The sequence below is a fragment of the Camelina sativa genome, chromosome 12 (assembly GCF_000633955.1).
Source record: "Camelina sativa cultivar DH55 chromosome 12, Cs, whole genome shotgun sequence".
Classification (NCBI taxonomy): Eukaryota; Viridiplantae; Streptophyta; class Magnoliopsida; order Brassicales; family Brassicaceae; genus Camelina; species Camelina sativa.
The window spans coordinates 6825025-6837395 of record NC_025696.1 but is presented as its reverse complement, the minus strand read 5'-3'; the positions used below and the strand labels follow the sequence as shown (position 1 = coordinate 6837395).

The following is a 12371-nucleotide window of genomic DNA, read 5'->3' as shown; positions in this document are numbered from 1 at the left end:
ACGTGTAAAAACATTATTCATATTGTCCAGATTTAGTTAGCGATGAATTTTAAGTCTTCGTTTGTCGAAACATAATGTCTGTTTTCCCACGTAAGAGTTCTTTGACGATGTCATCGACTTTTCCCCGACACTGACCTATTTCGTAGTATTTTCTAATAGATTTCTTCTACATACCTTTTATTAGTCCTTCTTTTTGATATAACCCGACAAATTAACATTTAAGAAACAAAAAGGCGGCTTTTATTAGTCAACATTAAAATAGGAGACTTCTAATACCATCTTTGATACATAAATAAACTAGAGAACATGATTACATTACATGAATGAGGCCCCGAAAAGAGTTAGAAGATAGATGAGACAAAAAGAAGTAGGAAAAAAATAGTAACGCATCTCAATCAGTAACAAGTTAAAACAGTTTAACTTGATTAATCATGATGTTCTGAATTCGAACTTTTGGTAGCGACATAAAATGCTGCAAACCACTAAGGTTCGATAAAGATTTGCATCCATTACGAGCAGCCATATAGCTTTTTTTTTTTTTTTTTTTTTTTGATCAAATCGAGCAGCCATATAGCTAGTAAACACATTTTCTTATTTGATTTTGTTCATATTGAAATCTGACAACAATATACTATGCTGGATAAAGAAAAGAGAACAAAAATAATGTCTAACCTTGCATTTGAAATTGGTATATAAACCAAACAAAACACTAAGTTTTACAATTAGTATGTCAAACCTTTCAATGTGGCCACTTTGTAAATGAAGTTTTTTTTTTCAGAATAGAAACACCTGGCCGGTGAATTTAACTGGTATAGTTTACAAAACAAAAAGTGACTAATTAGTCATCGTCCATGTCTACGAAAAGTAAAAAATTATTTTCCTATATATATACTTTCTGAAATATTTTTTGATGGCTATGGATTCGTTGACCATAACGTTGAAGTATTCTGTCATATTTTCTCCAAAAGAAAGGGACTTGTAGATGTCTATTTTAACAAATTATTGCTGTGTGTACACATAGATTTATATCTCGAATATAATTGTAATATAACTAGGCGGTACACAATACCAAACGAGCTATTAACTTATTAGCCATTTTTTGTTTGTTGTATATATAGTAACTATTAGGCACACAAAAAAAATGTGGTGACCAAAATGTATATACCGTATGAGTTCAAACATAGTAATGATACATGGTACAAGACAACATGTGGAGAGGCGCCTGGGATTATTATTTCTTACACTAGTGCAACATTTCGTACTCATTCAACCCCTTACCTAGTAGTAAGTTGTAACATAATTATCTCATATGGTTTGGGACATAATTATTCGTACCTTTTGCTCCTCCCTTGTGATAATGTTTGGCATTTGTTATGATTTGGTTGTTAGGAATATATGCGTTAAAAAAGAGAATTAGGTGTTGGGTTTTAATATCTTAAGGACATAAATCATGTATTTACCGTAAATAGGAATAAGGTTGGGTTAATTTACAAGAAATATTGGAAGTTCGGAACAAATTTGATTTTTTTAAACAGATTTATAGGATCTGAAAATCAATATTCTCAAAGGTTTAAACAAATTCAGTTATTGAGTAAAACCGAAATATGCAAAATCCGGACAAATATTGCGTATCTATATTTGGAATTGGAAGCCATTCTCGTTGGGTTTTCATTGCAATTGAACACTAATTTCACTTCATGTTTTAGAAATCGCTAAGCGCTAGTCGGACAGTCGAGGTCGGCCTAGCGCCTAGCGAAAAAAATCGAAAATTAAACGAGATTATTTGGGGACTAGTTTTAGGGTTATTTTATTAAATTAACAATAAAATAAAAATAAATTGTACTATATATATGTATAATTCTGTTTATGTTAAAAAATAATATAAAACTATAGTATTGTCTTTAAAATTATGGTAAACACATAAAAACATCATTTTAAAAGAAAATTTTATGATTTTTGTTGAAAGTTATACATTAGTTATTATAAAACATCATAATCTCTTAATTTAAATGTCTAAATAACAAAAATATTTTATGTTTGATTTTTATTTGGTTCTAAAAAAATTAGTATATACAAAATTAAGCGAAATTAAGCGGAAAATAATCGGACTAGATATGCATAATCAGATAATCGATGCTAGATGAAGATTAATCATTAGCCGAGGTAGAGAAAGTGAACCTAGCGATTTTACGGGGGTGCTAGACGAAAATTTTTAAAACAGATTTTTCACTTAAGGAAATCTTTACCATTTTTGTCTATATGAAAATATATAGCAAAACCAGAAAGTAACGAATTATTCAAAATCCAAATGATTTGATTGAGAATCAGTCAACGATGAATATGTTTTTAAAAATCATATTTAGTAAAAAATATATTTTAGTCAAAGACTCATTCATAGGAATTTTATATCTGAAAAGGATAGTTTCCAAATTGATTTATTTCTGTAAATAGGAGTATTATTTACCGCCAGCATCAGAACACGAAACCCACACTTTTAAATAAACGATATAGGAAAAGGCAAAAGGAGCACCGACTGACTTAGACCTGACCCAAAAGCCACTTACTCCACCGGTCACTAGCGTGATTTGCGCCTCCTCGTGTGGTCTCGCCAAAGAGAATTTTAGTTTCGCTTTTTATAATCAACTCGTTTATACACAGATAAAAAAAACACAATAATAACACCATAAACACGTTCGTGCAACCCAAAGAAATTGACAAGAACAACAATACTACTAATTTCTTAATTAATTACTTATTTTTTCCCCGAATATTTCTCCAAAACTGTTTTACAAGCCGACGACAAACATTAAATTACTTCTCAACAAAAATCATGAAACACTAGGAAAGTAAAAAACAAAAAAAAAAAAACAAAATCTTATCAAAACTTCAGACAAAATTTGACTCACAAGGGAGATATTTGCAACCGAACCGGAGTTTGGTTATGGGGGAAAATAATAATATCACACAAGTAAAAGATCGGATATCAAAGAATCATCAAGATCGTTGAACATTGAACCAATCTCTTTGATATCGGAAGAGCAGTTTTCTCCTGTGTTGTAGTTGCTATCAAACAAGACGAGATCGTTGAAGATATCATTCTCTGATGACTGATGAATAGGAGACATAGGTTGATCGAAGATGGAGATGTCTGGTAGTGACTCATTGAAGTAGTTGTCGAGAAATGGGATGTCCAATGGAAACGAGTCATTATCAGTATTAATGTTATTATTACCTTGTCCAAGATGCCAGCTTATTGGTTCTTGTTCTGGTTCAAGAAACTCTTGTTTAACCGGTTTGATGACATGGTCATTGAGTGCATCCTCGGAGACATATGTTTGGTAGTTGAGAACCGATGTCGGAGACGATAGATGTTGAGAGTCGTCCATTGATTCTGATGTCGAAACCGATATGTTGCTCTCCGGTTCCGGTTCCGGTTCTGGTTCAGGTGGTGGTACGGCGAAGTTGGTTAGAGCAGCGGGGCCACGGAGTTTGATAGCTGCGTTGTCGTAGACGATGGCAGCTTCCTCCGCCGTAGAAAAAGTACCGAGCCAGATTCTCCGGCGTTGCTCCGGGTCACGAATCTCCGCCGCCCATTTTCCCCAAGGTCGTTGTCTGACGCCGCGGTACTTCTTCTGGGTTTGAACAGGAGGAGGAGGAGGAGGATCAACGGGGAGCCTTTTCCGGTCCTTGGTCTTAGAAGCGGAGACGTCACCGGAGGCTGAGGAGGAGGAGGAGGAGCTAGGCTCGACTCTGATCTCGTTGATGAGTCTCTTGACACGTCTCCTAGGGAAGAGAAACTCCTCGTCGTCGCTTGATGAGTCAGTGGCGTCACGATCAATGAGACAAACACGAACCAACCTGGAGGACGAAGCACCACCACTCATCTTCTTCTCCGTAGAAGACTTTTTAGTGTACTTTCTGATGACAGTCTTGTGCTCTGTGTACTTGACTGGTCTAAAATCCATATACTCATCCATCATCACCACCACTCGTTTCTTATTCCTTCTTCTTTTTTTTTAAATAGATTCGAAGAAAAAGAAAAAAAGAAACAGAGATTCTTCTGGTGAAAAAATCTTTGAGAGAGATTTGTATAGAGAAAGAGAGAATGAGAGAGAGAGAGAGAGAGAGAATGAGAGAGTTAAGTTTAAAGTGAAGAAGATTCAGAAGTCACTGTTAAATCCTACTTTATAGGATCTTTCGGGGCTTTAGCCATAATTGGTTATATTAATCATAAAAAGAAACATATATTTTAAAATTATTTACCTTTTAATTTACTTATTATTTTCTTGAATATCTTTTAAATTTAAATAAGAGGGGATGTATGTTTTAATTGTCAAGATTCAAAATACTAGTATCTTTTATAAAAAAAAACTGATTCAAAATACTTTGGAAAACAAATGTTTTCACATAAAAATATTGGGTGAATATATTTGAAACTACATAAAAAAAATTCTAAATGTATAATTTTGTTAAATTATACTCTGTTTCTTTCATAAAAAAATGCTATTCTACTATTTGTTATATACTCATACATATTAAAAAAAATCTCTTTGCACTTTGCACTTTAATAATACATTAAGTTTATTTTTTACTTTCTTAATTAATAAACTAGCATAATAGGGTTAATTTGATAGTATTTGCTTAGTAAAATTCGTATTGAAAACAATAAATAATAATTTTATGAAGTACAGAAATAATACATTTAAAATGAAATTTTCGTAAAACAAAAAAAGTACTAATCACTTAAATAATTAAATTCATATTTGATATCAGTTTATGAAAATAACTCTAATAATGCAAAATTTAAGACGTTTGAATTTTTTACTAAAATTTAATTATTTAAAATATATTTTTACTAGTAATATTTATTAGCTGTTTTTTTTTTTCTTTATTTATTAGCTGTTATCTACCTGCTTATTTCTATTTTCTTTTCGGGAGGTTTTAAACATTCTCAAAATCGTCTCTCTCTACTCCTCCCAGTGATAATAATAGGGAAAATTAGAAATAAAGGAGGTTTTTTTAAAAATTTGGCCATCTACACATTTTTTTGAAAAATTTGGTAATATAGGTTTTAGGGTGTAAATAAAAGACAATTATATCCTCAATTATATATTCAGATTAAATTTGTTGATCAATTATATATTCAAAATAAATTTGTAAATTTTGCAAAAAATGGGAAGGAAAAAAAAACATTCTAAAATGTATTAGACCATATCTAAATAGTAATAATATCCCAATAGAAAAGAAACGTTCTATGCCAACATAGGATTTTTGGTTTGTATTTGATTTCCTACGAATACAATTGACATCCATCACACAAATATAAATGATAGAACAGACTAACAGAGGTAATTATCAAGAGATTGCTATTAAGTGGTGATCGTGGATGTATGATTTTGTTGTAAAAGTTTAAAATCTAGTTATGTTTAGAACGTGTGTATTTATTTATTTATTTTGTTTTTTTATTTCTCAAATTACTTTTTAGTTTTATTAAATTATAAAATATTTTACATGTGTTCAATTCTTACTGATCTAGTGACTTGTGAATTATAAAATAAAAAATATATTTGAACATATCTAAATAGTTTTTCTTCTAAATAATTAAGAATACACATTCTAAAATATATTAGAACATATCTTACCAATAAATACATAATCGTAACCATAAATTAAGATTATTCAAAAAATATTTACTTTCCTTATTTAATTTATTTTCTTTCTATTTTTAGAGTATTCTAAGGTTTACAGATTACAAATTATAAAATTTCTATGATTTATCTTCTACTTCTTTTAGTATATAGGGTAAAACGTAGAAAACGAATTCTGAATTGATGTAGAATGAAGAAAAACGTAGAATACATATTCTTAATTTTGTAGAACATACAAAATTCAGGTTCTAAAATTTTTAGAACAAATTTTCCGTCTAAACTTTGAAGAACATGTACAAACTGTAGAATGAACAATCTAAATGTTTCAGAAAGAGAAAAAATCGCAGAAAGTCTATTCTAAACAATTTAGACCAGAAATCAGCAATTTACAAACTAATTTTTGACACCCAAAACATTTTTTTTTTCAAATTTTTTTTACACAGTTGTATATTAACATGGGTTTTCTGTTTGTTTATTGGTTCAAACTCTTAAAAACTTCACTATTTCTATTAGTAGGAGCATTTTCGTCACAATTGACAATCTTAAAAAAAAGTATAGATCGCCAAATTTTTAGAAAAAGATTATTTATTTATAATTTTCCCACAATAATATTAGCCACATATTTTTGATTCACTCAGATTTTTCTCCATACGGGACGCCGCATTCATATAAACAAATCACATATTGACACGTGTTCTGTTTGAGATATTTTGGCTTTTGATGTCCGCGCGTGGCTTCTAATCTCTTTGATATACGCATATCACGTGACCCCAAGATACCCGGTCCCCCGTTTTTTTTTAACCGTTTTCATATTTCTATAGTTGAAAAATATCTTTTATTTTAATATTGTATTTGTATACTTGAAGACAAATTTTTACTAAACATTTTCAAAAAAATACTATTAAAATAATAATATATATCATGACTTTCACATAGGTTTGACCGACATATGTATGTAGTAGCGACTTGTTTGAGCTGTTTCGTGCAATTTGCATTCATTTCTTATGAACAACCTGTCACGTGATATGTTTTCCTTAAAGTGCTTATTCAACAGTTAAACAAAAAAAAAAACACTACTATTCTATTTGTGTAAATGCTATATATTCATTTCCCGAATGAGTATTGAGTGTTAGACTATTAGTATACGTTTAATTCCAACTACTGAAAAATAAAGGGAATCACAATCTTATTTTCCGGTTGAGAATATACAATATTTGTTTGTTTCTATATATGATTTTTTTTTAAGGACATTAAGGACAGTTACCAAATTATTCAGTAATTGTCAATTTATACAAATTATGATAATTAACGTGGCGGCCAACCTATAGGATTTGACGCTTATTTTTAATTTATTTCCGTTTCAAGATTTTTTTTCTTAACAATTTATTCATTGTTAAAACGTTCAATGCTGAATAAAGCGATTTTTAAAGGGTTTTGATATAATATAACTGTGTAAAATGAATTAATATTTATGTGTTAGTAAACATTTTATACATCTGAGAAACGTTTTATTTTTTCTCTTTACATTGAGATTGTTAATTTTTGGTTTTAATGACTGCTTTTTGAAACAGACGTTATTCATAGCTGAAGTATCTATATATAATCTGGAGATGTCCATACTAAATTTATTTTACTAAAAGAAAGGTATTAGTCTTCTTCGTACAGTAACTTGTCCTGGTCTGAGTCTGAAAAGTCCATTTTTGTTGAAACAAAACCCCCCCAAATAGTGTATTAATTTTGTAAAGTTGTGTCGATATATATGTCATCTCAAACCCGAGTTCTGATTTAGTTAGGGTTGGCGAAGCTCAATATGAAACCAAAACAAGAAAAACGAGCGAATATTTGTTTGTTACGTTAGTCTGACGAGGAGCACAATAAGGCTGACTAAGAACAATCCAAAACATGATTTGAGGTGACATTAAATCCTGTGTGATCAGATTTGACCATAAACCTTAATACGTCAAGCATTAATATTAAACGTCTCACAACAAGAACATAACATTAGATTTCAGTATACTAATTGACACATCTACGTCATTGTAACCTTTCAATCGTTAATCTTTGTAGCTAAATGAAATTATGTATATTTAATTAGTACAATTTGTCATTGGTTTTCATCAAAACATACTGATCATAACTTCCACAAATTATGTTTTTTTTTTTTTCACAAATTATGTTTTGTATATAATTAAATACAAACCGAGAGCGAAGACACAAACAAAAAATAAGGTGTGTGAGAGAAGGCGAGGACGATTTGATTCTGGAGATCCAAAGTGGGAAGGACGAGAGAGAGAGAGAGAGAGAAAGACATGGAGAATCCTTTGGATTGACAAAAGACAAACCCCGAGGTTTAGTGCAGTGTTCTTGGCCACTGTCCTCCATTGAGCCAAGTGACCAATCCACGTATATATATTATATATGCGTCGATATATACTACTCCCACATTATAATACGTACTACTTAAAGACGACAATTAAGTGGGTACATTGAAATTTAGACAAACTGAATCTTTTGATTGGACTAGGCTTGACCACGTTTTCCTTTCTATTTCGAAACTAATCATAATAACGGTAAATATTTACTTCTACATCGTCGTTTGTTTATTATTAGGAACACAATTTACTTATCAAGTAGCAAGCCCAAATCCAAAATCGAAAAATAAATTCTTCTTAATGATTAGTAACAACGTAAATGATTCAAATTATTGTGTAGAAGAATCAGTCCATCATGTCCATGGTGAAACAGATGATATTGATATCATCCGTTATATGATGTCATGAATACTTTCTATTTTGGAGCGACAACAACTTCTAACCCAATGACAATAAGACTTCAATGACTACTACAGTCTTGAAGTAATATATCCAACCCAGTAAATTTTGCTACTATTAAAAAAAAATATCCTTCGGTTCACCATTTATCGGTGACACGTGATAGTAAAATTTTTAAAAGATTGCGCTAAAGATCTTGTGCAAAGCTGATATAATGTGAGCATAACATGTCTATTTACGGTTATGAACGAAGAATCCAAATAGAAATAAACGAAACTCTTGGTAGTAAAATAAATAAATTGAAAGGACAAAAGATTCATTCTAAAAAGAAGGGCCACCCCTCAAAATATCAAAACGTCGAAAGCTTTATCACCATTAGTTATATATAATTTGATGTACGTTGGTCTTGGTGCATATTGCTTTAAACTAGTAATTAAGAACGAGCTCGAACTTTGATGGACAAATAAAGACTAGAGAAGGTCACCGCTTGAGTGATTATTTCTCAACCAAGTTAACGATAATATAAACAAATACTATCAACATTAACGTCTGAGTTTCGAGTTTTCCCAAGCTAATGTTATGTCTTGGAGCAGAAGCTAATATGGTCTCGACTCGTGAGTACTACTCTCAAGTCATTATCGTAGACAGCCTTAGTTTCCAAGCAAGAAATGTTGGTCTTTTGTGTAAAACTTCAATTAGCTTTACATATTTACTAGAAATTTGTTCCGCTCTATGTTTTTATATATATTAAATACATTATACGTATATAAAGCAAATTTATAACCTTTGAAAATTAATAATATTTGTTGAAAGGCGCGTCCAAACTTATCGATCATCGGAGCTAGCTTCTACCGTACTAGCTTTGTTGTTAGGTAAAACATGGGAATCGAACAAAGAGTAAATAGTTAAACCATTCTGTTTTAGGATTTGGTTCAAGACAAATTATCTGGTTTGGAGAGTTTCCTTTTCACCGAAACTTTTTACCGCGCCTCGTGATTCTTTGTCTCCGATACTCTTGTGACCGGCTGAGCGTCCATTTTATTTTAATATTTTCTTCAACAAAAATTGTTTGGTTAAATTGTTTAAAAGATCTGATTTATCCTTCATGGCAATTTCAGTTAAGTTTTTACAAAATATGTAATTAGAAGATTCAAGTAAGGATATAAACGTCTTATTAAAAATTAGTAATAATTAAATCTACCAAAATTTAAAAACAAAAGTACTATATAGTCTTTAAACACCTTCTATGCTCAACATGATCGTGGTTGTTTGGGTTGCATCGGGAGTTAGTCTGACTTTTCTCTTGATACTTGGTTTCTTACTTTTTTATAGTAATAGTTTTCGTGTTTTGATACATGAAACATGACCGTTGGTGTGTCGATATAGTTGACCACTTTTACTGGATTTAATTTATTTAGATATATGAATATCTCGTTCTTTTTGTCTTAATCCTTAAATTGGAGGTATACTTGACCAAACAAATTTTTAAAAAAATTTGGCCGTCTACTTTTTAGATGATAGTCCATTGAGTTATGTAAAAGCCTCGAATTAATGAATGAAAAGGGTTGACACTAATGAAAAACAATTTCAATAGTAAGATAACACTAGTTTACCGGTTTTATTATATACTTTGTCAACTTCGAACCTATAGACCTCATGAACAAAGAAATGCAATGGTTTAAAGTGCTTAGAAAAGTTTTTTAAAAATACACGCACGTAGTGTAGATAAGAATTACTATTAACTAGTATATAGTTAAGTGGTACAGTTACATATTTAACATAGAACTATTATGAAGTACAAGACAAAACTTTAAACAAAAGAAAATGTAAAAAGACAAAGTTAATCAATGCAACTGCTATGAACCCACGCAAAGACCTTATGTGATGCTGATTTTACATGTGCATCTAGTGTTTGTTTAAATGCATTAGGAGGAAAAATACCATTCGGTTCGAATAAAATTTACTTTAAAAAAGTTTTATCAGTAGTGCTCGAGTAGTGAAAAAAAAACATACATTTAAAAACTTATTCGAATGGACTTGGAAGCCTCGGTAAACCCAATATACAGTATATCAAATTATATACAAGTGTTGGAGTTTCAAGAAAGATAATAAACTTTGATTTATACAACTCTCAAATTAATAAAAGACAATCCTGAATTGATTATACAAGTGGGAGACTAGCACTTTCATTGAACATAATATACATTCTTGAATTTTCTTGATGACTCGTTAAGAAACTAATGAGAAGAAATTTTACCAAAAAAATTACAAACATCTGAATGTATTTTAAAACCTATAAACTACATGTAAAGATAATTCATGGATTAAACCTTCTATTTAAAATATTCTCTATCACTGAAGTGAAAAGGTCTAATATGCCAAAAAGTTTTTTGTAGCTTTGAGCATACTGTATTTGGGAAAAAGGTGGTTTGTTCCTTCCTAACGAATAATTCAAGTATCGTTGTCCGCTCTTCTCTCTCAGGCCCAAATATCGGGAAGCCTTTATCTAATCCTTGTTCCGACGCTGGTGAAATTCCGGCTTGCCGGCGTCGGGTCTCTGGTTACTTCTCCGCTGTCTCTTACTTGTCCTGCTCTCTGTTTTTCTTTTATTGTTGCATATCTCAATCACTTCGAACCGATCAGATCCATTATCAAACCCTCTCTCCTCCTTTAAAAAGCTTTAACGCCAGATCCTCTTCCGGAGATAGACGGCGAGGGAGTTCTCTGTCAACCCTCATTCCGACTCAAGCCCTCTCCCCAAACCTTCCTTTGAGCCTAGTAAACCCGGCGCTCTCCCAAAGGCACAGATCTGAACAAATCCTCGCCTTGCCTGACTCTCTCTGTCTGGGGTGTAAAATGACGATGCTCGGTATTGTCGTTCCCTGGATCAAAAGGTCATGTCCGCGAGAAACCGGAAAGGTGAGGCTACTTCCGCCCCTCTCCAAACCTTTTGTCGCTGCAAAGACCTGGTACACCAGACTCTCGCCGAGCCTGTTCCCACCGGTGCACAGAGACTCCAATCGGAATGATTACTCGCCAGTTTGCTGCCGCTCCATCGCCACCTCCGGCTTGGATGCGTTTCTAGGTTTCCCGCTAATGGACCTACATCCATGGTTAGGCCCAGTTATCACATTTGGGCCCAATATCAAAAACACTGCTCCATGCTCTCATCCTCTAAGGCCCAGGTCGGTATCCTTAACCTACTTACGAATGTTATCCTTTTGGTTGCATCCGTTTTATTATCTTGAAGACCTGCTGCCGATGTTTGTGTGGCCATTGCCATATAATTATGTGATTTCGCTAACCCACCCTCGACCATATATGACTAGTGTTAGAACTTCCCTACCTAGTCCTGTTCTTAAAAAGCTTAAGGCAAGTTCAATTCCTCTAGTACCGATTTTCTCTGCTTGGTCAAGTCGAGGTCTCCTCGGTAGCAGAACTTTGGTGGCTTTAGGTTTGCTTGTTATTTTTGTTCGCTGAGGTCGGTCTGTTAGCTCTGTCCAGATGCTTACCTCAGGGAAGCATAATCATGAACCTGATCCAACAACTTGTGTTAACCCGTTGCTTAAAACCTTTGATCCCCCGTATTGCCCACTGCTATTAGATCGAAAGCTTGTATTTGTTGACTTTCTCCAGGACCAAACCGATTATAAGCTTTGTGTGGAATTCATTTACCTCCATTTCCATGTGAGGGATGACCCACCTGCTTTGTTACGGCTGGTTTCCCATTTCCGGCGTTCCCCGGCTATAGCTTCATCTAGAATCATGAGGTATGTTCCTAAAAGCTTAAAGGGCTTTGATCCCATGATTTTGAACCGTCTCATGCTGGCACAAACCCCCACAAGAGTCCCCCCCCCCATGGGACATCTTTTTACAAGCTCAATCGCGTCTTCCGCTAGAGCCACTTTAGGCCACTCGCTGGTCGAAGATATCGTGAAGTTTGACTTCAAGT

At 32.8% G+C, this 12371-nt stretch overlaps 1 protein-coding gene across 1 annotated transcript; it reads right to left on the bottom strand.

Annotated features, from left to right (window-relative positions):
* Positions 2712-4048, bottom strand: LOC104730569 (ethylene-responsive transcription factor CRF4-like). Its single transcript, XM_010449754.2, has one exon. The coding sequence runs from the start codon at positions 3978-3980 to the stop codon at positions 2961-2963; it is 1020 nt and encodes a 339-aa protein (XP_010448056.1). The 5' UTR covers positions 3981-4048; the 3' UTR covers positions 2712-2960.